Source organism: Varroa destructor, unplaced genomic scaffold (genome assembly GCF_002443255.2).
Source record: "Varroa destructor unplaced genomic scaffold, Vdes_3.0 BEIS01000003.1, whole genome shotgun sequence".
In the NCBI taxonomy this organism is placed as follows: domain Eukaryota; kingdom Metazoa; phylum Arthropoda; class Arachnida; order Mesostigmata; family Varroidae; genus Varroa; species Varroa destructor.
This window is the reverse complement of record NW_019211456.1, coordinates 3,509,530-3,531,595: the sequence shown is the minus strand read 5'-3', so window position 1 is coordinate 3,531,595 and position 22,066 is coordinate 3,509,530. Positions and strand designations below refer to the sequence as shown.

Sequence of the window (22,066 nt, the reverse complement as noted above, 5' to 3'; positions counted from 1 at the left end):
TTCCCGCCAGATTCGGGTCTGCAAACCAAGCACAATAATAAACTTCTCGCCCGTCATAACACGTTCTCTGGATACAGATTAGCGTCAAATAGGTTAAGTGTAATGCATCGAAATGCTCGGTCTCTTATTTTAACGGAGCTCGAAAAAGTAGTCGGCTACACTTAAACTGTGCAATCCTTATAAGTCAATAAAGCCTTTTAAATGGTTACACTAGTTAATATTAGCTGTTGCATTTTAGGCACGTGCTAACTCCTGCCATTGTAAATAGGATTCTAAGAATACAGAAGTAGCAATTTAGAAATAACATTATGATGTTCCTGTCACAGAAGTGCTCCACAATTAAGCCCGTTTTTTATTAGAATTATTTGCATATCTCCGCTTATTTGCTGATTACATTACATGCCGGTGTTAAATGAAAGACAAGGGTTTTTATTTTCGTTAACTTCCGTTAACGTTCCGTTTAACTGTCAACAGACAAGAGGTTTTTAGCTTACTATATATGTATATATATACAGTAAGCTAAGATGGAAACGGACGCATATATATAAGGAAGTAAACTGGCTTAATTCTGAGCAGAAGCAAGCGATTTCCCTGGTTTACACTCATATAGCCATAGAGGTGCATTTTATCGTAAATTCATAGTATAATATTTGTTACAGCTTTGTCACATTTATACAGCGGAATACTCCCCTCTATGGCCGGGCATCTGTTACTGGCCAATGGGTCTATTTTCTACCTTGCGCGGCCCAAATCTTCTTGTAATCTTCTTACACAGATGTCAGGAAAATTTAGTTATTTCTAAAGCCGACCAGCGTATGGCACAATTATTGCCATTCCATGTCGTCGAGGGTCTTGCACGAGTCCGCGGCAACAGGTTCACACAACCGCGTCTCCTGTCATCCTGAAGGGCATTGTGCTATCAACACAGTAGAAGTAGTAACCAAAGTGTTCTCGCTGCCCAAAAGGGTTGACGCTTATCTTCTTTCAGCGGCAGATTCCTCGATCGTTTACGACGGATTAGAAGAAGAAAGGGACTTTTCTAACTTTCTTCTGTAAGCTGGTACACGTGACATTCACCTACGTAGGCATGTACTTATTATCACCTCTTATCGACAACTGGCTAGTGGATCCGCGTTGATCAACGCACTAAAAATGATATCTTTGATGACGGCTATATGAGTTGACAAATTCACAGCACGGCCTTTGGCTTCGCAGTGTGGATGCAACTGGTGCCTGATACTATAGTACGCCTTGTTTTGAGGGTATGCCTGCGAACGCTGAGCTTTGGTGTGCCATTTTTCAAAACAACAACAGTAACCAGTAGTCTCTTGTTGGTGGGTGTACAGAAGTTAGGTTTCTCCAGTACATAATTTTATACCAGTCAAACTTGCTTGGTGCAAGATTTGACTTCGGCCGCTGTGATCCCAGATCATCTAGCGGTTGTCGTTTAACGTACACAAATGTATATGAAAAAAAAGCTCCGTTTCAAAATATAAAAATAAATAATACATGTGCTCTGAAAGTTCATGTTTGACCCTAATGCCGTTGTGCTACCTTAAAGGATATAAAACATAGCTTTTAGCACTATTGTAACTTATGACTGTATATTCTATATATCTATTTACGTCTGAGATGTTCATTTGAAACATTAGCTCAGCCAAAGCATCAGATAATTTCATAAAAATATTGAACAAAAAAAACAGACACAGTTATCATATTTTACGTCTGTAACAAGTATTAACCCTATTAGATGACAGGCACCCATGAGCGTACGGTACACAGTAAGTTATTAAACAGTATTTCTTGACTTCGAAATGGCGTGCTTTGAGAGCCCGAAGTGTAAACTATATTATATCAATAGACGAAATAGGATTAAAATTGGCCAGTTATCTCGAGCGATCAGACTCGGGTGACAAGGTGTTCGTAATATAATATGCTAATAAAAACATAGATAATATTTTGAAACAGATTAACTTACAGTTTAGTTTTTATTATTATACGATCGTTTATACCAAAAAATGCCATCTTAATTAGGTTAAAGGACTGCATATACATTCTGAAACGAAAATAATACAATAATCAGCGCACACAGAAAACCTTTATTCAATATAGGAACTAGCCTTCATTGAAGCGTCTTTAAAGTTTTTTCAGATCGCCGACATACTTATAAAATCAAGCTAACTACTCACATTATATTTAGTGATATATTATCTAATGCTAACAGAATATACCGAGGAAAAATGCCTCATAAACGGACAGACGTGACTGAAATTTTGTCGACACTACTAGTCGTTAAAATAATCTCATTTAGCTTCCAAATAATTGTTCGGTTCTACTTATGAAAGCTACCTACTGAGGTCATCATGAAACGAGGTTTCTTTAACTTAGCCAACCACATTGACTAGTATTGATCCTATTACAAGCAACTCTACTTCAATCATTCAGGATTTCGTTTCATAACGTGTTGACCAAAGGGGCGAAATTCTCCTAAGAGTTTGAAGGTCTTCGTTTCATCTAAATTGTCAAGAAAGTGAAATAAATATAAGAGTATAGACAAATGTTAAATAAAGACTCTCACAACGTCAAGTGGCCTTGGCCCATCTTGTCTCTCTCTCTCTCTCTCTATATATATATATGTATATATATATATATATATATAAACAACGCAATTGATGTAGACGTCTGCCACGATAGGGAAACAACCAAACCACTGCATGCCGGCAGTGCTTTCCAATTTTTTCACACTCTCTGCACCCGGTGTAATAAGCCTGTAAATTACAATCATAAACTAAGTGAGTTATTAAAATCTTGAAGCCAGTCCAAGAAGACGAAATATGTTGTGATAGATCACTCTTAATATCTTTTAGACTGATACTCCTCATGGTCGCTGATATGCTAACGTTAAATAAATGGCTTCAAACTTCAAATGGCGCATGCTATCCATTTCACTAGAATAAATGGCTTCCATTACAAGCGATCCCTATTCTGCTGCTCCACCGTGTTAACGTTTGGCTTGTGAGGTTGCATTTTTTCAGACACTTCTTCTAACCTCGCATCTGCCTGTGCTCTTAAGCCTGCGTAATGCAATGTCCCTGTAATTAAATAGTTTTCTCATTCTGCGCACATTTTCCGCCCTAGGTTTTTCCTAGGAAGAAGCTTTATTAGAACTAACGCCCGTAGATAAAAATATAAAAATATACGTTCTCATTTCAGCGCAGCCTCATATGCCGGCAAATATGGATATCAAACGGCATAATATTGCACAGGAAGCCAGCATATTGATATAAATATTATTACTACATACAATATATGTCGTTTATACAAAGGCCGCAAGATGCAAGCGTCAAACTTATGCACATCGGCGTCACGTGTCCACTTTTGGCGCCATGTTTTGTCGGTGAGTAGCGCTGTCTGTTTGGATGGCATCATATTAAACCTCGCTTGCTTCGCATTCTCAAGCACTTGCCATTGATAGACGCGCTGTTTTAACAGCCGTGCTAATTTTCATAGTAGTTGATATGCATGAACCTGTCTACAGTCATCATCTAGTAAGTGTTTTTCGAATTTTGACCACATATTTTGACTTTGTTCAAAGCGATTTTGGATAATCGCGCATCTATATACCACGTCCCGTTTCAAGTAATGGCCTGGACAAAAAAATGATCGAATTCAACGAATGAAAATTATCGAAAAAAATGCCGTGTCTCAAATTTTGCATTTTTTGCGCTGTTGAAAAGCAAAAGATGTCCTTGGAATCATACAGTTTGTTCACTTGTCATCGACTTAACATGCTGCATGCGTATTTTATCATTCGTTGCCATTGTATCATTCCAAAAGCGGCGAGAAGGGGGGGTTGAAGGTCATTTCAAAATGGAAGCTCTCGAAACGGTGAAAACGTGATTTTCCGTCGATTGTTACGGACTAGTTTCTCGAGATCTTGACAGCTTCGTTCTGACAACGGATTATTTTCCAGGTGGATCTCGCAGTCAGCATGTAGATTTCTCAGCAACTCAGTTTCGATATCTGAAAAACCAATAGAATGAAAACGATTTGCTTTACGAATTAATCTGAGCCAAACACGCAAAACAAACAGAAAACAAACATTTGGTTTTTTCATACAGTAAACATAGACGAGAGAGGACTGTTGGTAGACAAACCCTATAACAGCAGTGACAAACTTCCAGGCAACTACAATGCAGAATCGCACACTAGGGCGTTTATATTGACATGGCCCCTGTTGAGATCTATATATAGAACCTTTTTAGTCCTGTCCGTCCAAGCAGTGCACGGAGTACGCCCTTGGAAAAAGCTATAATCAGGAAGAGTTGCCTATGGAAAAAAACATCGAATGTAGCCAAGAGGATAAGCTAGAGTCACCTGGTTGCTTAAGTTGTTCTCTGAAAGATAAGCGCATCGGACGAATGTCTTTGGCCGATAAAATATGTATACACGTCCGAGGGCCAATGGCCCAGGATCAAAGGCAAATCGAAGACGACAAAAAAACGCTGGCGGGCCTACTGCGTTCTCTTTTTAGTGCTTTTAACAAAAGGAAATGTTTGAGTACTATGAACATACGATAAGAAGTGCTCTTAGATCAATAAATGAATATGTACCAAGACGATAACCATACACTGAACACGTGTGGTAAACTTTTAAATTCAGCTTTACGTGTGTACATGTTTTATACCAAAGTCTCAGCTTATCAGCGTTTGCTTCTATTGCCAGCGAGACGCCCTTTCGTATATCGACATGTAAACAAAAGTATTTTCCTCAATAAAAACAATAAATTACTTTATACACTTTGTGTTAAAGAAAACAATTAACAAATCGGGGCATATTTTTGTCAGCGAGTATAGTCGTATATAAAAAAAAAAAGCTTCTTAAAAAAGTTTTCATTTTTTATGTCATCGGCTGTTGCCACGTCGTATGGTCAAACAATATACGCACATGCATTTATAAAGCATCGGCGGTGCTTAGACGTTTCAAGCTACGAGTATTCCCAATGCTGCGCAGTTTCTCTACAGCCAGTGTACCCTATCATCCTCGCTGTCGTTCACTCTAGTCGGCAAAGAGTCGGCATTTCTTCGCGAAGGGTGGTACAAAACAAGGTGCAAGCAGCTGGCGCAACTCAGTCTAGCCGTAATAATAGCAGTAGGAAAAAGTCGAGAACCTCCGCTGACCGCTTTTAGGAAACGCGATCATCAGCACCGACAAGCACCTCACGTCTTCCAGCACTACGTCGTGTTGGGCTGTTTCAAGCCGCGAGAGAAAGCTCGAACGCTAGGGAGAGCAAAGGGTCGAGAGCCTACGTCACGTACGTATCGCGCGTAACGCAGATGAATTTCGAGAAACGTATATATGCTACGAATGAGTGGGAGAAGTAAAAAACGCAGTTATGTTGTTGTTGCCGCTATGTGCAGTGTCGTAAGCCTGCATATGGTTTCGTAATGTATGACCGTGCCATAGCTACAGCGCGTGCAGTGCACGCATATACCGGCTACTTTTATTACTAGAATGATAGCTGTGGAGGTTTTTCGCTCTAGCGCTGTACTATGATGTACATAGATTTATCATTGTCGTTGGTGGGCACAAGAAAAAACCAACACAGAGGCTAGCGGTTAAGTCCCCGTAGAACCGTTCACAAACAGCATGTTGGTATAAATAGATGGTGGTACAGCGTAACTTTTCCATAGTGGCCATAACGCAGCAGCTTGTAGCTGCTAAACTTGAAGGACGACGACTTTAAAAGAAGGGTTAGTTTTTAAGACTCTTGCAGAAAATAGTCAGACATGTTAGAAGGGGTTGGATTTTACCTTTCAGGTATACCACGATAACTACTTGGAGTAAGGTTTAATAACACATATCCCGTATTGTACAAATTCTCACAAAAATATCTTTTCCGGTTATGTTCGAATCAAAATATTTGACTAGATATACGAAATCCGCGTTCCTTCAGAAAGTAAAGTAAGGATGCTTCTGTTACACGCCCTGTATATATGCCACTAGGTCAACACCGTTTTCAAAATGCTTTTTACGTCTTATAATACGATAACAACAACTACTACAAGGTCCTGGGCTTAAATCTCGATTTTTTCGTATGAGTCACTTCTAAGATTTCATCTACGCAGAAACAGATGTTTCAACAAAATATTTTGCATGCGCTAAAATCGTTATTCCTTCCATTATTATTAACCGTATTATAATGTAACCTTCATTATATTTTCGGAATATAAGCTATTCACTAGTTATTTTAAGAATATTCTTACGTTAGTAGTTTTGCAATAATGCTATTGGCAAAAATACCAAAGCTACAAGGGTTTGAACGGATAAAAAAATCTTAGCAGCTTTAAAAAGACTAACGGTTGGAGCCTATCTAGGCTACTGAATCAACGATAGATTGGGCTCTTTTCTAAAAACGGCTACCGATTTCTGTAGTAAAATTTTTTTTATGATTTTTTAGAAACACCATAGAAACTAGTAGTAATTATCAGTAGACTGTCGATTTCAGGCAAAAAAGACAAGTTGTTCACCTCGGTAAGGGAGCGTGAAAGGATTTAATAATAGCGGCCCTTCGCTCTAATTACGATGATGACGCACAGAAGTCCACCCATAGCTGCCAGCTGTGTTTGTACCCCTTGGAGCGAGCTTTCTTCCGGTGCTCCTGCTTTCGAATAAATACATTCGTCAAACGGGGGGCGACTCCTTGAATGGAGCCAGTTTAAGCCCAAGAACAAATGACACTCAACCTCCAGACAACGAATAAATTAAAATTTATTCATCATATTTTTTCTGGTGGCAGCTACCCAAAGAAAAAATACACCCTGTCTACTACAATTGCAGAACAACTCAACAGCAATTTAGCATTAACAATTGCTTTTTAATTCCTTAAATTCAACAAAGAAAATAATAATAGGAATAGTAACACGAAATCATAAGAGGATGGCTCAGCAGTGTCCACTTCATTCGTACTAGTTCGAATAAGCATTTTTAAGATTATAGTGGAAAATGATACTTACCAACGATATGATTTCCGCCAAGATTAAGAATACGGAGCTGTTTCATGCGGAAGATAACCCACGGCACGGACATAAGATCGTTGCTAGAAACGTCTAAAAACTCGAGGTGAGGAAGTTCAGAGAGCTCATCGGGTAAACTTGCCAACCTGGTCGTTACAAAACATTAAATATGAGTAGACCTCTAGTTTCAATGGAGTGCTATATAACAAGTATGATTTCGTCGTGCAACAAAGACTGGCAGAAGCATTTAGGATGCATGTGCCTATTTGCTAATGAGCGACCTAAAATCTATATAAATATTTGCGAGATTTAACGCGTAGTTTCGGTTACATCAGGGCCAAAGCTGAGCTCATAATGGCATACTGAGCGAATTGATTATCCCTGGAAGCGATCGCACACATGCATAAAAAGGAACACTCAAAAAAGTGCCGTTTCATATTTAGTCTCGCTCAATATAATAAAGGCTTGGCTTGAGCCGGATGAACCATCATGCACAGGCCATCCGTTCTTATATTGACATCCTACATTAGAAGGACTTACCTATTGTGCGCCAGGTTAAGATGTGTAATTTCGCTGAATTTGCGCGCCAGCTTCGGAGGAATTTTGCGTAGAACATTTTCAGAGAGGTTGCAGTGAAGAACGACGGTATGTCTAAGCAGGTGGTAGACTGCATCAGGGAAAGACATCAGTGAGCAGTCCGACAAGTCTGATGTAAACCAAATAAACGGGCAAGCTTAAATATGGATTTTGTTATATTTTACGTTTAAACTTGATTATATCTTGTACATTTACCTGTGGCCGCGTGTTAACTAAAATATTCAGTTAAGTGAATGGAATTCAAGCTTGACTGTCTTTACGTGTCAAGTGAAGCACATATGCACTACTAAAATCGGCGTTTTTTTTTGCGTTTCAGTATTTGACTGTTGCATAGAAGTTATGCAGGAACAAAATCTAATCCTTATATTTTTGAACATATCACTTTTATGTGTAGAGAGGTAACTGTTGAAATCTTTTCTGTCAGTCTTATTGCCTGTAGCATTATCAACCTGCATATGAGTAGAAGAACGTGCTTGCTCACCAAGCTTTTGATTTTCTGCCGCATTAGAACATCTATGTACAACTTTAACTACGCCCCTTCCAGCCACGCCAACAACGTCATCAGGACGACGTTGCGTAATCAGCATCCCGCAGCTCATCTTGGCCTGTGTCCCTCTCACTGATTTCCGACTGTTCGAACAATTCCCGATACTCTGATACCGAAAAGTCACCAAAGCTGGATAAACTTTTTGGACCACTGTACACTTTCAGATAAGACGAGTTGAAGGAACTTGTATTGTCCTGGCTGATTGCAACGAGGTTTGCGCGTTTAGATGCGCAGAATACGTTCGGAATTCCTTGAAGCGATAACTTTTGTTAAAACCCCGTTTTTGTCGGATTATTGTTGCTAGTTTCACACGCTAGCTCGGGTGAGTAACTACAAGAAACTACTAGTCATTGATTGTCAAATAGAGTCAAACACAGTTTTCGCTCGGCTCGTTTGCTTCTTTCCAATGCGCTCAACGTAGTTGTGGCTGAGCGCCGCGAGTTGCGACAGTGGCCTGCAAAAGAAGTAAGGAAGATCTTTGATTCAACAGTAGCAGTGCTAGAAGGTAAAGAGCCCGACTGGTGAGTAGCGTGACCAGCAAGTTTGGTCTGCGTGATCGGATACCAGTGGTGGCGTTAGTGGTGATAGTCGTTAGTGGAATAAGTCGGAGTGCAGGCCCCGGGTTATAAACCAGTCCTCCTTTCATTCAAACGGGTGAAACTACTCCCTCTCCAGAAAATAGCCCGGGTGTGCATGTGTCTTAGTGAACGTATGTGTATCTTTACGTGTGTTCACAACATAGCAAATGTTGAGTTCTACACCTTGGTCGAAGAGCGTGATAGCTCGTACAGGTAGGATGAGTAGCCTGCCGCAAAAGCTCAAGCTTCAGCGCACGAAACAGCTGCCGGGTTGGCTGTATGTTCAATAAAGTTTAGGAGTTGCTGGGCACGTTTATGCGTTGCGTTGTTGTTACGCCACTGCCGTCTGCTGCTATCGTTATTGGTGTCTCTGTTGTTGCATCATCACGCGACCACGCATCGCAGATCAGAGCACGGCGTAGCGGGATTACTTTCATTCTTTTTGATAACCATCTCCACTTATCGACCGACAAATGCAGACCTTTTAATGAGGAAACATTTTTTTTTGGTGACAACGCTATCCTTATGTATCGCCATAGGTTCTAACTTCTTTTTTTTTCTACAGTACAATTTTAGCGTCAGTGACCATAGAGCGTTTTCTAAGTTTAGCAACAATAAAATGACATCGCTTCAAATATTCAAGGATTTTTTTCTAAACGATGAATCTCACTGCGAGACTGTCATGTATTTATGCATGTTTGTGCTGCCGCTTCCAGTTCACGAATCTCACCATGAGACATAGATAGCGGTTAACACTCATAGGGTATAAGCAAATCGTATTAATCAGCTTTCTGGGTCTTGAATAGATGATCTCTTCAGAAGAATGTGTACAAAATAAAAATAGTTTTATTTACTTCTGGAATATTCTAAATTAATAATACAGCGCCTGCAGTTATCATGTTGAGCAATCGGCTAACAGGTAAATGCAGATATGGCCTTAGTACATAACGACACGGGTCTAGTCCACATTACCTACTTGACAGATGATTGACCAACGCCATTCATGAAAATCTGCTAGTAACGCTTTTGGTCCTTAGTAAGCAAACAAATGCTACGAAAATCAGTAGATTATTTTTAAAACTTTGTTCCTAGTGTCATTATAAGGTTGCTATTGTTTTTACTGAAAACTTGTCAAAAGTCATCTGTTGGAGAGTGCCTCATGACCTGCTGTTCTTGAGTTTCCTAGGCACTACTGCGGTGGCTGCGAGGTGAGCGTGCGCTACTGTGCATGCATATGATTGCACCTAGTAAGTATTACTGCAAACCGAAAAAAACCGTATTAAAAGGCTTGCCGGGGGCCACTGCTGCAAAATAAACAAATTCATTATAATTTTCGCTCCACACGTCTCGAAACCAAAATCTTTTTGTCAAACATAATAGCAAGCTCGAAAAGAACAAGCTAGAAAAACATTTAAGGGAAGTAGCACCAGACTAATCATTAGAGGAATCAAAGATTAGTTTGGAAGCTTTTCGTTTTTCTAGTCGTTGAAATTAAAGGAAACCATCGAAGTGTTAACTACAATTGAAATTGATGATTACGGTTTAGGTTTTCCAAGATTTTACCTCGGGCGCTTTCATTCAGCGTAAAGTAATTCTGACTTGGCTTCTAGCAGTCCTCAACATGACATGCATGGCCTATACAAGAAAACATATGCTACTTTTCCAGCAAAAATGTCTTTCAAATACAATTTAACCCCAAATGACCCCAAAAAAAAATTTAACCCCCCAAGCCTATAAAGTCGTACAAAAGATACATAAACCCTTGTATATTTAAAAATTCGTAATTATACCCACCCATGGAAAAAATTGATTCCAATAATAATAGACCAATGGCCAGTACGTTTATTGCATGAATTACTTTTCAAAAGCAGTCTGTTGGTCATACCTTTGGGTACCTAGCATTTCATAAATTGCTGGAGCAACCACGGTCCTACCGAAGGCAAGTGAACATCTACGCAGTTAGCTGATGTAGTCCTAGCTGAATAGTCAAACCTAGCTTATTCGTGCAAACGATGAGGAATCTATCGGGTGTATATATCTGAATCTGATTAGGACCTTTGACAGAGTAACTCATCTGAGACATTTAATCTTTTAATTTAAACTTTAAAACTGATTAGATATCAGACCTATTATTAGCGCTCCCTTTCCATGCAAGTCAACCACAAGTACGAAGTAGGTGTTTCCAGATGCCCTGCAGGGTTGTGCTTTAAGATTTATTTTATTTAATACTTTATTACAGGCGAAAAGAAGTAAATCCCTGTCAGTTAGTCATAAACTATACGTAGATGACGTGTAGTAATACGCTTTTTTGGAATCATTTAAGACGACGGCGAGTTGTAAAGAGCAATAGTGCATTTAACCTAAAATGGTGTAATATAGATGGCGGCTAGTATCCGTCCCCAAATGCTTTGCGCTTTGCCTTAAGATGTAGCCTTCATTCATTCATTAACAATGAGCAAATTTCAGTTTTCGACTTCATTGTAGATCTTGGCGTCACGGTAAGACCAAAACTTAATTGGGGTCGTGCAATCATTCAATTAGATGGTAGTCTGTGAAGCGCGATTTCGATGTCCTACAATGAAGGTCTAAGGAGGATTTGCAAGGACCTAGTTATAGAAATGTTGAACCTGCATCTAGTCATAAGAGTATATAAGGCGAGAATAACGTTACAATATTGATTTAATTCAAAACCACAATAAAGCGACTTCTCAAGCCGCTACATTAGTCGTTCGCTGAGGTACTTTTGTGAAATGTGGTTATTGTACTCCTTAAAGAATATAGTGGAACAATAGAGCACGTACGGTGTGAATGTTTGAAATGCCAATTTCTTTGCGTGCGGGGTCGAGCGTAGTGCGATAAATCCAATCTTTTTTTAGCAGTTCTTAAAAATCTGAAAGATTATGCTAAATCACGCACATGTTCAAAGTATTTAAATATTTAATCGTAGTATTACATGTTAATTTTAAACGGCCAAACAATGTCTACTGCGGCCACCATAGTGAAATCAAAGAAGATAAGTAGCACATTTTTTGTATGCAGGTTAGGTCGGCTTGTGTCGAGTGAAGCACTACTCGTTTCCCAGCTTCAGTTAGGTCGCAGTTACGGGTCTCAAGATTGACTTTCTCGTATGAATAACGTTTTCACGCTGCTACTGCTTGTCCGAATCGAGCAGGTACGCGCATAATCGAGTAAGGAATAAAAAACTAATTTGCATCGACGAGTTTAACGTAAGACGTTGACTTTCATCCTTCAAATTGTCTCGTATTTTCTGTCTAGCCATCTATAAAGCTGTCGAGCCAAAAACAAAAGGAATATTGTAAATCTATTTTTGCTGTTAAATAATTCCTATTCGACCTATTCTGTTATGCGATACGGGAGGTACAGTAGAAATACCTATCAGCATGCGGGTATCCAATATTCAACTGATGGTGCTTAGTTTCCTGTAGCTGTATTAGTGAAGTCCTTGTGTAGACTTTTGTTTCTGCATAGCTTCGAATCAAAATTGGATTTCAGGTTTTCTATTCTTTTGGTAAGGATGAGCTGGCGGGTGACCTCCGTGAATAAAAGAGCCTGGGTCAAGTATTTAGCGCCGGACAATCGCCAGAAGAAATTCATCACCGCGATTTCGGCACTTTCCGCATTACCTTGAGATCAACCGGTTGCTTACGCAACAAAACGAAAACACGGGCAGAAAGTAGAAACACTGGTATAGATCTAGAGGTTAGAAACCGAGGTAGAATTTGGCGATTCAACCTGAAATAACAAAACGATCATAGTCGTTATTGTATTGTCGTAGTAATTATGTCCTAAATGGGTCGGGAACACATTGAGAGTTAATATAATTTTAGTAATGCCTCAAATTAAAAATTAAATACCAATCCTTACCCCCAACCACTTCCCTACCACCGCGCCATTGTGTTTTATAGTATGTGGTGCGCCCTTTTAGCAAAGGTTGGTGCATCTAACATTTTACTAAACCAGTCTTAGGCAAACTGTCTTCAGACAGGCGGTTGTGAAGCCTTCAATTCGAAAAATAAGTCTCATCATCAACATGATGGTGATGCTTCATCTTCGTTTCGCCAGTACTGCGCGACAGCGAGTTGCAAGCTTGCGTTTAGCCAACAACTTTGGCCTTCTCTTCTCTTTTCTTGCTTTAAAATATCGCTTCCCAGTTGCTTACGTAACGACCGATCAGACGAGCCAGGACAGTTGCGCGTTGGTAACGTTGACTCAACGGGGGAGAGAGTGAGAGAGAAATAACGCACCAAAGCAGGGGATGGTAATTGGCAATAGAGCGATAGTTAATATGTATGTATGCATGCATGCATGCGTGCACACGAGCGTGTTTGTACAGCTCGAAATGTGCAGCAGTCGATAATGGTACAACAGCGATGTTACGATCGTTGTGAGCTGTACGCTGGCGATAGCGAAGACTCCGCAGTTTGATTTAGCTGCTCTGTCGTAGTCTATTGTACGGGCTTATTGCACAGCTCACCCTAATCGTTAAGCAAACTATCTCCTTTCGTTATTTCGAATGTTATCTGTTTTTGTAATAGTCACTGATCGCTACCGACTAGGAAAGTGACAATTTGTGTATAAACCGATCGTGCGCTAGTGGCACCGGGACAGTTTTCTAGTTCAATTCTTTTATTTTCCCTTAAAAATGTATTCATATTTATATTTATAAAATTATTAAAGCAACTTCCTTCGTTTGTGGACAAACTGTTGTTTCTCTAACGTGCTTATTGATTGAAAGATGATCAAGCTGATGTTGTGATAGCGTTGAACAACAAACCTCTAAAGTTGATTGCTATGTTGTTTAAAGTCTGAAAGTGTCTAACAGGTCATTTGAGCACTTGTGCTTCATGTTTGAGCAGCGAGATCGGCATCTCAGTGGAGTTTCTGCACGCTGTCCAGCTTTAAAGTGCAACTCAACCAGACCATGTAATAGTATTGATTCAACTTCCAGTAAGAAAGCGGAGGATACTAAAAAGTGACGCAATGTTAATGGTGGAGTTTTTCGATGACAATTTACTGACTAAGCGTCGCTAGGTGTTTTAGGATAACGAGCTTCAGGTAGTTCTGAGCTAAATTTTTCGTAAACTCAGTAAGAGTCCACTGATGCCCTGAAAGTGGCTCAATATTTTGCGCTAAATAGGAAAGTTCTTCTCTGTTTTCGCTGGAGTGTAGACTTCGTACTCCATTTTAAGCTACTAAAACGTCGTGTAAACAGTTTAATTGAGAAGAAAAGGCCTTTTACCAGCCAAGAAATTTTGCTGATAACGATCGATCCTATGTAGATTTCAAAGTACAAAGAACGCCCTCTAGCTGGGTTGGGAAGTTTTCCTTTAAGCTTTTTATTTAAAATTTGGTTCGTTCAGATCACCACTTACTTAAAGCTGCTATAAAATTCGTAGGTCGGAAACGAGCTCTCGGAGGCTGGAGATCAGGAAATGGTTTTCTAAGTATTTCCACCTACAGCGCTGACGAATTTTACTCCAAGTGATAGCTAGAAGTGCTCAATCGATAGCAAAGAGCTAAGGATTGTAACGGCAATCGCGTTGATGATTGCTGTTCTAACACTATCTTCGAAAATAAAAATGAGTATTAAAATTAGTATCAAATACCCTGACAACGTATTTGCACACGATACACTACCGAAAGAATTGGTATAAAGTATTAAAATCGACACTTTGGCCTGGAATTACGCGAACGTCTCAACAAGAGGCACGACCTAGTATATAAAAACCTCAAGAGTGTAGTTTCATTAATCCTACGTTGACGAGAGTTTCGAGAACAAGATCTACGACTTCCCAAGCCATTACACCGCATTCGACATAAAGGTCAGACAATCGTCATTGTCATCACCGGCTTCATCGAGTCTCAACATATAAAGTACATTCTTTCATCATTGGTCGTCCGGTCTGTCGTTCGAGTTTATGTGCCTTTCCCCACAGGCAATTGTGGATACTACCTAGTGGTCGCTGACCTCAGTGCACGTCACACCTGTCGACAGAGACTCTGTTGTGAGAAGGATCAGTCAATAATAAAGTCTCAGAATAAGAACGCTTTAGAACGAAGTACGCCGTCAGGGTGCGTTCACGATAGCTATGTAATAATAGGTGCTTCTTGTCTCAGCGTTGTTCCTATCATATTGATTTAGCAAAATCAAAAACTCTAACTCATGTAATAAAATTAATGTTTTTTTTTGTTATATCAGCAGAAGATTCTTGATCCTACTATTACTATAGTATCACACTATTTAGCTTTACTATTGTTATCGCTTCTAGAATAGCTTGAGTCAGTAAAGATAATGATGTAGGATTCACAGTAACCCTGAGATCAAAAAAACGTTCAGTTTGTTGTATAAAATCGTTAAGATTTTCAGTACTTTGACTCTTTAAAACAATTTATGGAGGGTCTAACTCTTTTGTCGTTCTTACATACTTAAAGCTACGATATACATAGGAGGTAGTACAATATTTCACGTCCTATATTTAACGCATTTATATCCAATTTTGAGGCTCGTACAGATTTCAAGCCTCTTTATCAGTGTACATTGAACAACATGTGTGATTAAATAAGGAATAATGGTTACTTTCGCTATTATGGATATAAAATAAATTATGATACCTTGCTGTCATAAATTGTAGAAGTCCCCAAAACTTTTAAATTCAAATCCCGATTTACAATATTATAAGACAAAGCTATATGCCAGTTCCCAAACAAATTGCGTAAATGAAAAGGTTCCATCTAGCAAATTAGCCATAATAAAGCACGAATATCGGTGGACCCCTTTACAATATTTTACTCAGTGTTCTAATATTATGTGGATCAAATCGGGCCGCGTGTCCGAATTTGTTTAGCAATAAAGGAACAGGTCAGATAATAGTAACAATTTTTTTTAATATTCATAGCCGCTTTATGTACTTTTCTTTGATATTCTGTGAATTAGGTTTACAACTTACAGCCCACAATTTGCTGCTTTTTCTTTTAACTATCGCTTAGTAGGAAAGTCAACTGTGTTGATTTTTAATCAAAAATCAAAAGCATACGTAACATCGGTTAAATCTTCTTGCATCATGTTCGTAAATTAATTGTACATGTATGAGACATAATAACAGTAGATGACATTTGTATTATTCTATATTTCAAACACATTGCCAATAGTTCTATTGCATAAACATAACATATTATTTAAGTGACCGTACCAGATTACCTTTCATGCGAGCCTGCTCTGCTTGGTTTATCAGACACGCCTCGTACATATTCACCTGTTCGTCCTTCGAATTTCTTTGAGCTTTCGAAAGCATGATTTGCATCATGATGAATCGTACAGGCTTTGCATCGAGAGTCCTTACGTAATTTGATTAACCACATCCCAGATGCTAATTGCTTACAACCGGTCTCCATTCTTGCAAAGCGACAAGACCCAGATAAGCAGACTCCAGTTTACTTTTGTGTCAATTTTTTCCTCATATTACTCGATATAGATTCCTATTTGTATTTCCTCAGTGAATTCTGTATCTTCCTGTAAGTGAACCTCGAAAGCCCTGATCGACTTGATCAGCTCTATCAACGCACTATTAAACTTTGTGTTCACACACTGCCTCGCATCTGAAGTTAGCGGTATTACATTGGCTTTGCATACCACTATAAGCAGGGCAAAGGTAGTCCTAAGGTAGCTATTAGGCTACCAGTCGACCTTCCCGTTGGAGGAGTTTGAAGAACCTCATCGTCTTAGTACTATGAAAATAGCGAACGTTGTTTGACCTATGTCAGCTATCGTAACCAGTGCGATTACGAGCAAAACGGAAGATCGAATGCCTCCTTGTGGCACTTCAATCTTTCCAGTAATAATTATAGAAATAAATTTTGATATTTGACATAGAAATCTCATTAAAATAAATAGAGCATAAGTATTTCGTCAAACCAACAGTTTCTATGTACACTTCATTTCAGTAAAGCTTGCCGAATTGTGGAGTAATTATGGCTTCTATAGTCGCCGTGTACGTCGAAGAGAGCTATGAACAGGTGATGGGTGTTTATGCGTCCTAGTTCGATATACGCAGTGAGATGGAGTAGATTCCATGAAGGCAAGCGTTGCGGTCTGCAGATTGACGTCGAATCAAATAATGAGCTCTTTTATTCAGTCACGCCGATTAGGGCTCGCACTAGCATGTGCTCCAAAGACTTGTCGATGTGCGAAGACTTCAGGATTACTCGATACGAGCTAAAACCTTTTCGGCCGCCCTTCAGCTAGAATCGAAGCGACCCGAAGTTCGCCTGACAGTGACATTTTATTGGCTATTCTTGATGTCCAGGGACTTTAGCTGCTTCTTAGAAATACCGTCGGAACCACACCCCTTGCACATGCTATCGTTAAAGCGGTGTTTAATTCCATTAGATACAAAGCAAAATATAATTGGTGACGGTGAATATTTGTCGTTTATTTTGCACCAATTAGGCGCCTCGGTCCGATCTTACCTGTAGTTATCGATCTAAGCAAATCATTTATAGCAGTTGCTATAACTATCCCTTTATCTAGTTGAAGTGCATCTAAATGATTTTTGGGTTGCATATTTTTTGTTTCTTTTACCCCGTTTGCGGCCATCTGTCAGGTACACAGTCGGATTCATTCTTAATACGAATTTGCTATTTTTTTTTTCGTAGACTACTCAGGTACTTGATTGTTTTACTCTTCCTTATTCCAAACAGGCCCTGTCATCGAATTTGTTACAGCTCTTCTACTTCTCCTAGTTGTTTTTGAAAATTCTGATATCTGGACCAGGTATGGCAGAACGGCATCTTTACCTTTGTCGTCGCTGTGTCTTAATCAAAGTGGTCAACCAAAGATTAGTGTTATGGTGAAGACGGTCTTTTATTAGCTTTCTAATGGGTGATCCGACTAAAATTTGGGATCTCTTAAATACCTGCGGGCAATTTCAATCACGAATTTGTTCAACCGAAACCGGAACCACTAGAGGAGAACTCGTTCCATGGATAATACAGCCATAGCGGAAAACAGCGTTGCGACATTAACATTTCAGCAACTATTATCCGATCTCTTCGAGCGTGACAGAGATAACCAGCTTTTTGCGTTGCCCTAAAACAACAGTGCTGAGATATTATAAGTGTACGGCTGCAGCAGAAGCGAAAATAAGCCTTAACGCGGCTTAACAGGAATTCTCCAATAGCCTAAAAAATCCGACGGACGCCAGAGAAAATCTGTGCCAACTAAAAGTACATTTCCAACATATGTTTTGTTTGGATTAGATTGTTTGCAAATACATCCCATGTGAATTCGACTACAATGTGTGGATTGTCGAAAAGGCTTCGGGCGCATGCTACATTTCGTAAAAGTCAAACAGATACTCTCCAAGCCAAAATAAACCAGAAGATTTGATCGGTGCCATTTGATTTTCAATTTTCTTAAGGTTCACACTCAGTCACATTGGATTCCTCTTTGACGCGAGAATACTTACCCTTGATGCAAAAGTCAAATCGGGCAACAATAGCTGGCTTCCTCATAGTCCAAAAGGATGTACCTATTGTGGGGTTAAGGCAATTTTCTGGGCAACGTTTAGGTTCTAAAAACGGTGTTTTGTGAAAAGACGTCACGAGATATTATTTCTTCCGGAAAGTCCAACATATTATTAAGAAGATTTATCTACATTTTCTACAAGCTGCGGTCTCGCCGCGAATCATTAATGTACCTAAAGAAGGCCATATATTTTCCGGTAAAAATGGTGCTCAACTCAAACTAGCCGGTTAGGGTAAGATTAGCATCTTGAGAACATGAACATGTTCTGGACGGAGAGTATGATTCCCTAACAGCCCAGACATTAATCTGTTGAGTTACTTTGTGCGATGACAGCGTCAAGAAGACGTGTACGCATTTGCAAAAGGAACATTTGAAACGAGTCTGTCAGTGGTTTTCAGACCGATTTGAAGCAGGCCCCTGGTCAATATATCAAATAAACAGGACCACCAGGGGTAACACTTCTATCACATGGTTGAAATATCTGCTTTTGTTTATATATAGCCTTACTTTTTTTGTAAGGCTAACGAACCTAAAACTTAAGAGAAATACCGGACCAACATGGGTCGGCCTGTATGGTTCTCCCAGTATTTTACCTGAACAACAGGTCATATACCTTTCATTACTCAGGTGAATAACACATTCATACGAGTTGGACGCTATAAGTACCGAATCAATGCCCAATCTGTAATTCAACCACTCGAGCTACACTGGAGCTGTCTGAATGATGCCTAGTTGCTCAAAAACAGGACGTCAAAGAGGAAAGAACTAAAGTTGTAATTACATCTATGATATTTAAATGGGTCTCAACTACTCCACTTACGCACCTACTCATTCATGTAGGTGCATCATTAATGCTTTTACATGCTGCACTCGTTCATACTTTCTAGATATGAAATTAGTTGCAATGTCAACCGTGCGTATTCTTGATCATGTTATATAATTCTATATATGTTATATAAATTTTTCTACATCTGCACAACTACCTTGTAATTCCAACACTGCTGGGTACCGCTATGATTACCTGGTAGATACTGAGCGCATAGTTGAGGTTCTGTAGCTTCACCTTTAGCTTTTACTTAGTACAATCAACTACACTGAATGCCATAGTCCTCGCCGCTTCTCATCCATAACACGTAATGGAAGGGATGAGCTCTTATAAGCTGCCGAAATAGCTCCTTTTTCCAGATGTGATACCTATAACTACTGATAGCTGCGATATCTATTAATATATACTAGCGATGAAATAAGCACGTATTCGCTAATTGAGAAGATAACAATTATCTATCTAAAACAATTCGTCATGACTAAAAACAAATTTTAAGTTAATCAACAGCTATCCTTTTTTTGCTCGAATTTATTTGGGAAAATACTCGGATCAGTACTGCTGTGGATCATGAACGTCCATTTAAATTTGAGCCTTCTGTTGAAGCTCCTTCGCCTTAGCCTTTTCAAGCTTGGCAACACGGGCTTGCGACTTATTTGAGACAACACCGCCACCCCAGTGCTTACGGATTTCATCAAAGCGATCGTTGAAGTTGGTTTTGATGGACTCTACTACCTTTGACAGAGCACCCTTATCTTCGGGATTGACCCCAGTCAACGCGATAGCAGAGCAGGTTTTCCTCCGGCAGAGAGTGCCGAGGCGTGCCTTGCCTTTAATAATGCAGTACGGAACACCCATACGACGGCAGAGGGCTGGCATGAACAAAACGAGTTCAATGGGATCGACATCGTGGGCAATCACTACCAGCTGAGCCTTCTTCTGCTCCACTAGGGTGGTGACAGCGTTGGCACCCATGCGAACGCTCAAAAGACGTTTTCCAGGCTCATCGGCCTTACCGGCAGCCTTGGCTTCGGCACGAGCACGAAGACGCTCTTTCTTCGCCTTCTTGTCTTCTGGCCGGTACTTTTCGAGTAATTTCAAAAGACTGACAGTTGTCTGCTTGTCAAGGGTCTGCGTGAACTGATTAATTGCAGGGGGAACCTTGATGCGCTGGTACAGGATTGCCTTCTGGCGCTGCAAGCGAATGTATTTGGGCCATCGTACGAAACGGGTGAGATCACGCCGCGGTTGGATATCCTGGCCTTAAATAAGGAAAAAAACATTTGTAACTGATTTTGCGTACGCTTAGTATTGTGGAGAAATAAAAATGCAGAGATACTATGATTTTGTAATCTTTTCCTATGTTCCGGAGCAAAGCTGTACGTTTATGTCGCCTAAGGCAACTGCTTTGAATACGGTTTGTTAAGCACATGATGCGTTAAACCCGCGTTATTTAAATAGCTATGGTGTTCCCCTGTAGAATATTGTTGTGCTATAGATGTTGATGTGCTAAAAGCTCACACTTGTCAAATGCTAATCAGCTGTAATGCATCAGACGATGGTAACATTAATAACACTACACGAAAAAAATACAGCATAGAATTAAAAAGGTAAAAAAACTGTTGTTTTTCATGAATTTGAGTTACACAAAAAATTGTTACTTCCTTGCGTATCGCACAAATACCTTTCGCTGGAGTCATAAAAACCAGCGAATCTCACCATGCCACACAAGGCTGACCACGGTATATCCATCACACTAAGAGTGAAGCTCTCTCGGCCTAGCGCTTTCTCGACGATGCGCGTCACCGACCGGAGAACGGCCCAATAAGACCTCATGACCTAGCTCACATCCATCAAATCGACGTACGATGCACGTGACAGATTAATAACCTCGGTAGTACCAAAAAAAGACCACGTGTCTTCTTAACAGCATAGTCCTTAATGAAGTTGGCACAATTTCTGTCAGCACACCGTATTGAGCATCATTGGCCTTCACTCACCAATAGAAAAATTCTTGGGTCGCTTCTCAACCAACGGGTTTAACTGCTTCTTTCCCGCACTCTTCTTGCTTAACAAAGGAGCGGGGGCAATCTTCTTTTTGCCCTTGGACTTTGATGCAGGAGGCTGTAGGAACAAAACAAATGCACATGTGTCTCACCAAAGTAGCACCACAATCTCAATATTCACTAGACCATCTTAGAGAAATGAAAATGATCAGAAGTGAAGTTCACATCCGTTTAAACCCTGCTTATAAGGGCCAATCAGGTGAAGAGATTCAATGTGCATCATATGTAAACGTAGAAGCACGAGGTATAGCTGAGAACAATAGAGCGATTTGACAAAGAATTTATTTATTATTTATAAAGCTCAGCAACTTCATAGATAGTATTTGAAAGTAAACCGTCTAGACAAAGGCTTCAAAACGTACCATGCTAAAAATGTTTTAACCCTGGGCGTGGCTGAATATTACCGATTTCCACGGATACGCGCAGGCACACCCTCACCAGTATGCGGTTGTAGAAAAAAAGGCCTGTTTGCGTTCCCTGTTTGTCCAAGATGGCGGAGCGGTCAGAGCGCCCTCTATGCTGGACGGTATTTCCAGCTTTCAGTTGAAAGAAGCTAGATCAAATATGCCGTATAGTTGATGCAGCATATAGGTTTCAGGCTGAATTGATTTGCAAATTATTTAATCTATGAAGTACCAATCACGAAAAAGAAAATGTTTCATATTGGCGCTTATTTCGAATTTACCAAAAATAAAAAGTTCACTTATAAGTAAGTACTTTTCTCTTCTTGACAAAAAAGAAATTACAGTGCTCATCGTATTATTAAAAAACAGTGTATTTATACATGTGCATCAGAAAAATAATGTTCGGCTGCTTTGCATAACCCGTTTGGAATTGAAGTCAGTGTATGTCGGTTGTAGTGTGGTTGTTATTCAGAAAGTATTTCGACACAGCC

General features: G+C 39.8%; 3 protein-coding genes and 1 long non-coding RNA gene across 7 annotated transcripts; 2 read left to right on the top strand and 2 right to left on the bottom strand.

The window, feature by feature from the left end:
* Positions 1–1,955: 1,955 nt before the first annotated feature.
* LOC111247862 (leucine-rich repeat-containing protein 20-like) lies at positions 1,956–8,778 on the bottom strand. Of its 3 annotated transcripts, XM_022799340.2 has the most exons (5): positions 8,095–8,777; positions 7,557–7,722; positions 7,017–7,162; positions 3,923–4,023; positions 1,956–2,768 (listed from the first exon to the last, which is right to left on the bottom strand). In XM_022799340.2, the coding sequence occupies exons 1-5, from the start codon at positions 8,210–8,212 to the stop codon at positions 2,583–2,585; spliced, it is 717 nt and encodes a 238-aa protein (XP_022655075.1). In that variant the 5' UTR covers positions 8,213–8,777; the 3' UTR covers positions 1,956–2,582. The 3 variants fall into 3 exon arrangements, with proteins under 3 accessions (XP_022655075.1, XP_022655077.1, XP_086839564.1); XM_022799342.2 differs by lacking the exon at positions 1,956–2,768 and having other exon boundaries at positions 3,542–4,023; positions 8,095–8,772; XM_086983438.1 differs by lacking the exons at positions 1,956–2,768; positions 3,923–4,023 and adding an exon at positions 6,531–6,661 and having other exon boundaries at positions 8,095–8,778.
* On the top strand, positions 3,422–7,755 carry LOC147756397 (uncharacterized). 2 transcript variants are annotated; one of them, XM_086983439.1, is made up of 3 exons: positions 3,422–3,548; positions 5,014–5,314; positions 6,509–7,755. In XM_086983439.1, exons 1-3 carry the CDS (start codon positions 3,519–3,521, stop codon positions 6,556–6,558), a joined length of 381 nt encoding a protein of 126 aa, XP_086839565.1. In that variant the 5' UTR covers positions 3,422–3,518; the 3' UTR covers positions 6,559–7,755. The 2 variants fall into 2 exon arrangements, 1 of the variants encoding a protein (XP_086839565.1); XR_015323608.1 differs by having other exon boundaries at positions 3,440–3,548; positions 4,962–5,314.
* Positions 8,779–13,155: 4,377 nt separating the features above from the next.
* LOC147756396 (uncharacterized) lies at positions 13,156–14,960 on the top strand. Its single transcript, XR_015323431.1, has 2 exons — positions 13,156–13,814; positions 14,156–14,960. It is a non-coding gene; the product is annotated as an uncharacterized LOC147756396 (long non-coding RNA).
* Positions 14,961–19,597: 4,637 nt separating this feature from the next.
* On the bottom strand, positions 19,598–21,694 carry RpL7A (ribosomal protein L7A). Its single transcript, XM_022796934.2, has 3 exons — positions 21,534–21,694; positions 21,106–21,229; positions 19,598–20,367 (listed from the first exon to the last, which is right to left on the bottom strand). The coding sequence occupies exons 1-3, from the start codon at positions 21,534–21,536 to the stop codon at positions 19,688–19,690; spliced, it is 807 nt and encodes a 268-aa protein (XP_022652669.1). The 5' UTR covers positions 21,537–21,694; the 3' UTR covers positions 19,598–19,687.
* Positions 21,695–22,066: the final 372 nt, after the last annotated feature.